The sequence below is a fragment of the Thunnus maccoyii genome, chromosome 10 (assembly GCF_910596095.1).
Source record: "Thunnus maccoyii chromosome 10, fThuMac1.1, whole genome shotgun sequence".
In the NCBI taxonomy this organism is placed as follows: domain Eukaryota; kingdom Metazoa; phylum Chordata; class Actinopteri; order Scombriformes; family Scombridae; genus Thunnus; species Thunnus maccoyii.
This window is the reverse complement of record NC_056542.1, coordinates 9,405,288-9,415,949: the sequence shown is the minus strand read 5'-3', so window position 1 is coordinate 9,415,949 and position 10,662 is coordinate 9,405,288. Positions and strand designations below refer to the sequence as shown.

The window sequence follows — 10,662 nt, the reverse complement described above, 5'->3', positions numbered from 1 at the left end:
CCAATGCAACCATTGGTACAATGAAAACTCAGTCAAACACCAGCAAAGACACTGAAAAAAAAAATGTGTGTAGGAGTTGAGGAGATGAAACACTTCCAGGAAAATGAGAGGAGCAGCTGCTTGTTGTTTTTAAGGCATATTTAGTCTTGTATGTTGTTCAGCAGCACCTTATTTTAACAAAAGGACATTTCTCCTTCTTTAATCATTTTGAATTTCAAGCTACATGTAGTTGGATGGATGGATTTTTTTTTTCCTTTTCCTCTAAATCCCCTGAAAACTTGGTTTCAAATGTTTAATACTTATGTATACTCATCATGACTAAATTAGAAACAATCAGAGTTTAAGTTTGGAAAACATCCTTATTACTTATTAAAAGTAATCAATGGAAAACGAAAGCTAATTTGCTTCATCAGGTCTGTGTGAGTTTGATCAGATCTGACAACATAAGCATCATCACATCAGTTTACATCAATCTTTCTTTTTTGAATGATTTGATTTTCATTCATTCAAACCACTAAAGTAGAAGTTAAATGATTAGTTGGTCGTCAGAAAATTAATTTTTAATAAATTGTTTCATTTTCTAAGCAGAAATGCCAAAAAAAAATGCTGGTTGCAGCTTCTTAAATGTGATGATTTGCTGCTTCTTTGTGATATTATAATAAACTGAATATCTGGGTTTTGGACTGTTGGTCAGATAAACAAGACGCTGGTTATTATTTTTCTACTTAACTTAACAATGAATCATGTACATTCTCAGTAGGACAATTAATGACAATTGTTAGTTGCAGCTTTACTTTATGGCTTCTTCTCTGCTTCATTCAGTAAATAAAAAATAAAAACAAATGTCAGGTGTCTGAATAAATCTTATTTTTTTGAAAGATTTGATTTTCACTGACTCAGACTTGATATAATGTTAACAAGAGAGCTGAAACAATTAGTCAATTAATCAATCTGGTAATTGACAGAAAATTTATATTCCAAACAATTTATAAGATGCCAAAAATTCACAGGTTGCAGCTTCTCAACTGTGATAGTTTTCATAAGTTTCTGTGACATTAAACTGAATATCTTTGGGTTTTGGACTGTTTTTAAATATGTCAGCTTGGGTTTTGGGATATTATCTTTTTTTTTTTTAAACTATTTTCTGATGTTTTATGGACCAAATGATTAAACAACTAAATAATAGATAGAAAAACAAATAATAGTAGTTCCACTGCAATTCACAGCAAAATTTGACCCAAATGTTTGAGGTAAAGACACACACAGACTCAAAGACGAGCACAGAGTTGTTGCATGTTTTAGATCTTGTCTTTTATCTCCATGGCGTGGCGTACAATCACATCTTTACAGTACATTCTCATCCCCGCTCCTCATCTGTCTCTCTCTCTCCCTCAATAAACCACCCCACCCCACCCCACCCCCACCCCCAATCCCTCCCCTAAATAAATATTACACCCTTTTGTTATCCACGAATGGCCATGCACAGCAGGGCCCACATGCTTCTGTAGCCGCCATTTGCAGTGAAAAAGAGAGAGAGAGAGAGCGAGCGAGCAGGTGAAGGGGAAGAGCGAGCACACATCATAGAGAAAAGAGAGGAAGAGTGGGGTTGAATGCTGAGAAGCAGAAGAAGAAGAAGAAGAAAACAAAGAGGGGGTTACAGATGGGTGAGACCTTTTCTCTTTTTTTTTTTTTACATCATCAGAAAGTCAGGAATCGAGTGGACGGAGGGAAAAAGGCTGAAAAGAAATGACGAATAAAGACGACAAAATAATAAAGATAGAAAATGAAAAAAAAAGGAATTCAATAAAAAGAAGACGAGTGAGTCAAATTAATATTACAAACACACAAAGAAACGATACTGCAAAACAGATTCCCTTTTTCTTCACCCGGGCCTACAAAAATTCTGGTTGGTCCTTTTGTTTTTAAAACGTCCGGCCCAGTTGGACTATGAAGTAGCTGTTCTTAAATTTGAGGTTTCAACCTGATCAAGTCTATGGTAATCCTGAAATGTTGAGGTCTGGCTCCATGATACAAAGACTGAGCGACCAAATTTGAAAAGAGAAATCTCAAAAAAAAAAAAAAAAAAAAAAAAAAACAACAAACAATAATGTGAATATGTAACATCTGAAAATGCAACATTGAGGACTCCTCATGAACATACACACGCACATCTGTCAAGTCAAAATCTTCTTTGCTTGGTTGTTTTTTGTTGTTTTTTTTTTTTTTTTTTAAATCACTGCCTCTACGCACATTCACACACAATTTATTATTATTATTATTATATACTACTTTGTTTGAAACATTCAAAAAGTACTAGAATCACTATTGTCATTATTGCTGTGACCAGTAATCATTCTCATTAAGCTCCTCTTGGTCCGCACTGCAACAGCTAATTCAGAGCACAAAATACCCACCGAATGACTTCCAACGAGCAGGACAGGACTTCAGATCAAGAGTCATTGGTAATAATAAATACTGTAACGGTCTGAGAAATAGTCAGACGCAGCTTGCTGTCCAAACAAACGATCCATCACACTGATTTTCAAAAAAGATAAAATCGCGATAGGATTGGAGGAGGAGGAAGGAAGGAAGTCTGTTTGGAATTTACTTTCAGATGTAAAATTTACATCTAAAAAAAAAATAGCGGTGAAAAAAAAAAAAAGGTGTCTGGTGTTGAATTGTTCGGACGACCTTTGACGGGACTCAACTCCCGACGTGGAAGAGCGAATCCCTGATGGAAAGAGCGAGAGATGGATGACCGAGAGCTTCCTGCTCCGGTCAGCGTTCTCGTTCGGGTGTTTGTTCGTCACATCCAGACAGCTGGCAACCCCTCCCACCCCCCCCCCCCCCCCCCTCCCCTTTTTTTTTTTGTTTCAGCAGGCATTCACTAGAGGCAAAGGTATCTAAACTGTTCCCAGGACTAGGAGAAAAAGCTCCCACTTTCCAGAATCACTGATCCCACTAAACTTTTGAAATGTTGTAAGAGGAGCTGAATTCTGTGATAGTCGAGAAATGGGGGGAAGGAAGAGGGGGGCGGGGTCCGAAAACAGGTAGGTCTGAATTCAAGTCGTTCTGAAACGTGGTTGGCCATTTCGAAACATCTTTTTCTGAGGAGTAAATGGTTTGAATCGGCCCACCTGTGGCCTGTTTCCATACTCTACATACAGATGACTTGCAGCTGTAGGTAAATTATTGCTGTGGTCCTGATAGCTTCCTGTCTGAATGAAGTTGTTACTGGTTGAGGCTGAGGGCGAACGTCGCCATTTCAAGTCAGTCAGGCCAGAAGATTTGTGGGTGATGTAGTTCCCCCATATGTCCCACTCCTGGTTTTCAATTCTGAAAGAAGAGAGCAAACTGCGTCCTGATCCACGTTGACCAGCCCCCCAGTTTCTACTCTAACAGTCCACCAGGGTGTGTTCAGAGGTGGGAGACAGTCGGGAAGGGTGGGTGGGTGGGTGTGTTGGCCAGAGGAGGTGGGACTCAGGCCTCAGTCAGGGTCTCTGTGAAGGTGTCAGTGGTGGGATCCTGCTGCACCTCTGGGACCACGATGCCCTTATGGAGCTTTTCTAACGACTGCTTCATCTGGAGGATAAACATGGTTGGGGTGATGGGGGAGGGTGAGAGAAAGAGGTTGAAGGGTATATTGGATTACACAACGCAGTGATGTCATTAAGCACATTATGAGCACCAGCAGTTTGTGTGACGTACGGCTTGCCGACCGGCCCTGCGAGCGTCTTGCTTCGCAGTAAAATAAACGCACGTACCTGGTCGAGAAGTGTGACAGAGGATTGTAGGATCTGCTGCCACTTGCTGAGCTGTGCCTGGTGGAACTGCCTCTGGAGCTGCAAGACCTGAGCCCACTCTCCAGCCGTCTGGGGAAGAGGACTGAGGAGAGGGGAAGAAGGAAAGCCGGAGGAGAAAAGGAGGAGAAGAATAAGTACATGGAAGTGCAGAGTCATTCGCACTGCTGAAAGAATTCTTCCGACATTTTAAGAAAAACTTACTCGCTTATTTGACAGTTAGATGAGAAAATTGATACCACTCTCATTTATGTTCGCTTTGGGATGAATAAAGTATCTCTCTATCTATGTTAGTACAATAAATATGAAGCTGGAGCCAGCAGCTGGTTGGCTTAGCTTAGCATAAAGACTTGAAACAGGCTCCATCCAAAGGTAACAAAATCCACCTACAAGCACCTCTAAAATTCAATAATAAAAACGTTATATATCTTGTATGTTTAAATTGTACAAAAACCAGCCAAGTTATACAGTAGTCCGGCACATAACCCCCCTGGAACATCACAATTTTACACTTTGGTTTAAACAAACAACATATAGTATGTAGGCTGATTTTGTTACCTTCGGAGAGAGCCAGGCTAGCTGTGTCCTTCCATTGTGTGTCCTTTCATGTCTTTCTTCTTTCACGTCTTTATGCTAAACTAAGCTACGCAGCTGCTGGCTGCAACCTCATATCACCAAACACATATGAGACTGGTATCGAGCTCTCAGCAAGAAAGCAAATATGCATATTTCCCAAAATGTCAAACTACTCCTTTGAGTCATTTTCATCCACTTAACTTGCAAAAGGCAAGATTTGTTGCTATATAATAATATTGTGATATTTCAGAGCAAAGATCCCACAAGAATAACTCTTATAAGCCTGAGAACAAAGGCCAATTAACACCACGATCCCCCTGAGTGAGGAATGGAGAGAATAGAGCGGTTATATTTGTATGGAAAACAGTGGGGTGTGTTTACCTGTCAGCAACAGAATAGGAGTGCCATGTCTCCAGTGTATGGGCCGCTCTTTCTAGAGCGTACAGCTTGTAGAACAGCAGCATGTTGAGAGCCACCAGCACCACCAGACTGACGAGAGAGAGAAGAGGACTGTCAAATTTACTGACTGGAATAAAAAAAGTTCAAAAAATGGTGAACAAACATCAAAGAAACACTAAAAGAACATCATTAAGGAAAATGCCAGAACAAAATAAACAAACACAAATATTTCAGGGGGAGGAAAACAACCGCACTCCATCTTTTTTTTCAAAATGAATCACCTCATGTATTGATCTTTTAGATGGATTTATTCACAGTCAATAGGCTGACAATTCTGCTGATGCAGATGTGTGGGGGTGGAGTAGAGGACCCCCTCTCAGGTGTACAGGTATAAGTGTTTACTGTTGATTGGTGATCACATGATGTGTCCTTTATAAACTGCTGCCACACATGCTCTGAGGAAGGCTTTATGCCGAAACGCGTTGGCAGATTTGTCAGCCTATTGATTGTGAATAAATTCCTCTAAAAAAAAAAAAAAAAAATCAATACATGACGTGATTCTTTTCAATGTTTTTAACTATGGAGTGTCGCCTTTTTTCCGAACTTATTTCTAGAGAATATAGACAAATATTTCAGGGTTTGTAAATATTGAGGAGGTCCATTCACTCACAACTCAATTCTCAATCAAAACACAACTTTATTACAGGAAAAATCCACCCACAGGCAAACATCAGCGCTGCAGATAAATACTACTAACATTCATGTTGAATTCCTGGGCTGAAGTGTTGCTCATATGTAGATGACATCATGTAATATTTCTAGTTTAATACCTGAATAGGGATTTCTCTCTAGTCTCACTGTTCTGCACAATCATCATGTGTCAAGAGTCACACTCAACTTACACATACACACATTTACTTTGTGTGTTTTGCAAGCAAACTCCTGTCCAGTATTTTGGATGTTTGTGTCAAACAAACAAGGGCAGCAAAACTCAAAAGAAGTAAAATTTGTGTGAAGAATGAAAACTAAATATTAGTTTCACAATCTGAATGCATCGTTACAGATTTATAAGGGTGGATTTTTCCCTTAAGAAAATGATTCCCTCATCAGTATTTTATTTATGCAGCCAGTGGTATAAAAATCAAAGCCTCTCATACAGTACCTGATACAGATCCTATGCACAAGAAGTAATGCAGAAAGGAGGGGAAAAGAAGAGAAATAGCAGAAATAGAAAGGCATCGTGAGGCTGTTAGTATACAGAGGATCAATATCCAGTGTGGCTGAATGAGGGGAGCATTCAGACGTGAACAGAACCAAGACAGCAGAAAACCAATTTATTCAGAAATATACAAACAAACAAGGGATTTGATTGGGTAGAAACTGAAACCGTGTATATATATATATATATATATATATATATATATATATATATATATATGTTTATTTCCGAACAACTGGGATATGTGAACATGTGAAACCTCTTAACATTCCTCTATATTATAGGAAAGGATATACAGTATTTAGAGGTGGAACTCATTAAGCTCTGCCACTGACGACTCTGTTATCAAACTTTTTGTCTCTAGTAATGCTTTGATATTGGCAAAGAGCGATGGAAAACATATAGGTAGCAGCCAACCGTCACTAACTACGTTTACATGCACACTAATATTCCACTATTATTCCGAAAAATGACAATATTTCGAATTTGATCCGATTGAGACGTGGGATACGCTGTTATTATTTGGGTTTTAGGAGCATTCTTTGGATGTATACAGCGCATTCGGAATATGTGTCTCAATTGGGGTTTTTAAACCACAGTTCGCGACACACGTGCCTCTTGCCTGTTTATCCCTGCGCAGCCAAAATGACATATCGTAAACAGGAAGGCAGACGCAGGAGAGGAATGAGAGGAGAGTGGAGAGCTGTTGAGGGCGGGCTGGAAAAACAGAGCGCGCCTCCTCCACGACGGGGACGGAGGGGATTGGTTATGAAATCCTGACCGACGGTGACGACTTGGTGTGATGCACCAACAACACTCGGCGGTGTAGTAAACATCATGGGACAACCGAGGTACTGGATGTGCTTGTAACTATAAATTTACAATGTCAGTCATATCAATATCACTTATAAATATCAGGCAGCAGCTCACTAATGTTTTTCCACCTCGCTGGTTTACTTCACTGCCTGCAGAGATCTTGTGATTCCCGTTCCCACTGGAGCAAACCCTGAAAACCCTCTGCATGTAAACAGGAATATTAGCCATGTAAACAGCTTAGTAGGAATATTGTCTTTTTCAGAATAAGGGCAAAAACCGGAATATTTTGTGCATGTAAACGTAGTCAGTGTCTCATCACCGGTGGCAGATTAGCTCAGCTGTAGCTAATTAACATTTATTCAGTAACAGATCAAATTAAAAGGTAAGTCTGTTCTCTGGTTAATGTGCATCAATTTAAGTTAAACTTGTATTCTTATCAGTCTGGTCAGCTTAATTATTCTGTATCAGGACCTTCAGTATTTGGAGTAAGAAGCTTGTGAAGTATTTCCACTTTATAGAAAATCCCTTTCTTATCTCCATTTAGACACTCCTCTCTTTTTTGTGCAATTCATTGGTTATAAGATGAATAAGACATGATTCATCTATTCAGTACTCAGTAAAACATAAAACATGCTGGAAACTACCTTGAATGAAAATAGCCAGAAGGGGACATACAGAACAGTATGAATATCTGCTGTTACTCATGGAAAAACACACAGCACACACATACACATACGCTTGAACTTACATGAAGCTGACTATGAGCAAGATGGTGGATATACTGTTCTGTCCTCCACCACGCGAACGCTCCCCCAGCTTCATATACTGAGCACCTACGGAAAAAAAAAAAAAGATTTTCTTTGAGCAATTTGGTTTTACACACGTTTACATAACTAAACTGTAATGTTTCCTAGGACCTAAAAATAGTACACAAACGCCTACAGTTTCTATCTGTGATTTCTCCGGGTCAAAAATAGTGAGCAATTCAGTAAAATAATTCTTTTGTGAAATTGAGCAGTTTCCACTTCTTTCTCAGTCTTTAACTTTGTCCTGATTATTCCTCTCAAAGTGTCTTGACATCCCAAAAAAGAATCCTGACCTTTTCTGTTTCTATCATGCAACTCCAAACATAACCACCAGAGGGCTGTATTGTACAGATGATGGATTCAGGCTTTTTAGCTTGTGAACATGACCTTCACTTAGTAGCAAAGATTGAAATTCAAACATCAGTCCAAATCACTTCAACAATTTTCTCCTGGCTGACTTACTGGCTTCTCTCCTGTCCCTCTCCTCTCCGACGCCTCTGTCCCCTCGGTCTCCGGCGCCCATGCCTCCTCCCTCCCTCTCTCTCTCCCTCTCGCCTTGCCTTCGAGAGCAGGTGCGTTTGCGGCGGCGCAGGGCCGGCGGGGTCTTGGATGCGTCGGCGCCCACTGCTTCGCCTGTGGTTACCACGGAAACCTCAGACTGCAGTAGTGTCTCCAGCTTGCACACTTCGCTCTCTGCATGGTGGGAAAGCGGATAGATGGAGGAATTAAAATACACATAACCCAGGAAAGTAGAATAGAGGTCAAACACAAGCTCTCCCGCCCAACTGTCACAACATGTCCTAAATATAGCTGAATATCCAATCAGAACACATTTTCAGGAAAGAAGTACCAATCAAATTGTGTCAGTCACTCTTGCGTATGAAAACCTGTCAAGCACCAAATGTTGGCATCAATATTTGATGCTTTAAGCCTAAATTGCCTTATTTAAATAGTAGTTTTGCCAATTGTATAGCATATCTTATGTGGGCCAAGTTCTTATATGCCTCCATGCGAAAACAACAAACAGAGTCTTATTTTATTCAAAAATATATTTTTGTGTTTAAAAATCCCCTCAAGACATGTTTTACAATTGAAAATACCCTGCTTTGAATAATGATGTGTGTCTGGTGTGTTTTTTCCACAAAGAAGTTAAATGTGGAAACATACATACATTCACTGAGAAAGGACTTTTCAGTGAAGAAGAAGAAGAAGAAGAAGTTACGCTTTTGAAACCAAAATATATTTGTGTATTCATAAAGAAATATATAATATATTCAGAGATTCTGGATTTTTCAATTAGGGAGAAGAAGTAGATGTAGATTTTCACTTGTGCAAGTTGCATATTTGATCACAACTGACTTCCAAACTAGTTGTCACAAAATCATTCTTGCATGTATTTGTCTTCAACTTAGATGGAAGGTGACACACAGAGAAACTTTCCCCTTTCAGCAGATGAATGTGAAAACAGGATCAAACTCTACACATACGTCCAAGTGAAGTATCAATAAGCAAAACTTTTTTTTTTTTTTTTTTAGTGGAAGGGGAATTTAAATTTAGAGCAAACTATTAACATATTTTTTGGCGTTCATACCGAATCACAGGTACTGACACCAGAATTTAACAAATTTAAAACATCCATTCAGATTTCTAAAATCCTCACATGAAGACATTTCTGGTACTCTCTGATACTTGGCTGGCTAAGACAGTCTAACTGGTTACAAAGAGAATATTCTGGTTTTGTACATAATGCTTGCAGCTATATTAAGGCTCCAACACAGGTAGCGCATGTAACATGAAACAACATGCATTTGGCCTTTATATTCAATGTTCCCCTGTTTGAGCAGTTTCGCTACACTTCTGTTCGGTTGTTAAGAAAAGGGAAATAAGCCTGAATAGGTCAGTTCGGTTTCCACAGGGTGTGAGTATACAGTGTAACGCTGGAGGAGGCAGACCATGTGACTCACCCATGTGTCTGTAGTACTCCTCAATACCGCTCCAGGTGTTCTTTTCAATCAGGGCTTTCACAAGGCTCCACGGCTGCTTCCTGTAGCAGATGTCTGAGGAAACTCTGGGTAGAGGAAGAGAAAACAAACCCTGTTTAAAACACAGACATAGACGATCCAAATACCAGGATCAGATATCTTTTAAATTTTGTCTTTTAAAAAAATGAAAACACCTTTTATAATTTTATGAAGGATAATTCCACTGATGGACACATTATGCTCTACAATTAACCAGTAAAGTTCACTGGAAGTGTTGCAATTAAAATTTTGTGATGACATACTTCATTTCTCATGAATTTCACCCAAATCTTGACTACAAGCAGGAACTGTGTGTCTAAGCAAAGTAATTTCGAAAGAAAGCTGTACACCAAGGTTTGCAAAACAATAGACCTGCTTTTATAATAAAACACAGCTTGGCCAGAATATACTACCACTGAATTTATTGACCTGAAGATGTTAATGAGAAGGAGACAGTCATGGAGTCACAAGTCTTAAGTGAAACATCTCTTAAGGACATATTGCACAATGGTCTAATGATTGACTGTCAGCAGAGAAACTACTGTGTCTGCTTTTTTTCCCTTCCTGTGATTGCTGAAAAAAATGGGAGGAAGAGGCCTCAACATATTTAGAACCTACTGTACCTATACTAGAAATATGCTCATATCTCATCAAATCATGTACAAGATGTTTGGCAGGTAACGTCCGACGAAAGAGAAACCACTGACATCACTAGTAGCAGTTTAGTGTTAAGACTGACTTCTTTAAATAGAAGGAAAGCAGCAAGGGAGACTAGATGAAACAAGGGAGAGAAAGCTCTGATGGGATTATTTCATATACCAGCGAGAGTTTCTGGTCTCCAAGGTAAGAGACTTCAGCGCTCAGCTACAGTTTGCATCATCTATTTTTCTGTAAACTGACAGCACATACGTAAACAACAAGGATCCTATGGATCAAATGTTTGTATGAGACGGCTCTCTCTCTCTCTCTCTCTCTCTCTCTCTTCTCTGTCAAGACTTCAGTTTAATTCTGTGTCATTCTTCCTC

General features: G+C 39.4%; 1 protein-coding gene across 6 annotated transcripts in view; it reads right to left on the bottom strand.

The window, feature by feature from the left end:
* Positions 1–2,838: 2,838 nt before the first annotated feature.
* gramd1a (GRAM domain containing 1A) overlaps positions 2,839–10,662 on the bottom strand; it is a 33,698-nt gene continuing 25,874 nt past the window's right edge. For all 6 annotated transcript variants that reach the window (XM_042423296.1, XM_042423293.1, XM_042423295.1 and 3 more), the window contains 6 exons: positions 9,581–9,684; positions 8,079–8,309; positions 7,559–7,643; positions 4,758–4,865; positions 3,765–3,885; positions 2,839–3,582 (listed from right to left, as the gene is read on the bottom strand). In XM_042423296.1, coding sequence (XP_042279230.1) covers positions 3,481–3,582; positions 3,765–3,885; positions 4,758–4,865; positions 7,559–7,643; positions 8,079–8,309; positions 9,581–9,684 — 751 coding nt within the window. In that variant the 3' untranslated portion in view covers positions 2,839–3,480. The remainder of the gene's footprint in view (positions 3,583–3,764; positions 3,886–4,757; positions 4,866–7,558; positions 7,644–8,078; positions 8,310–9,580; positions 9,685–10,662) is intronic.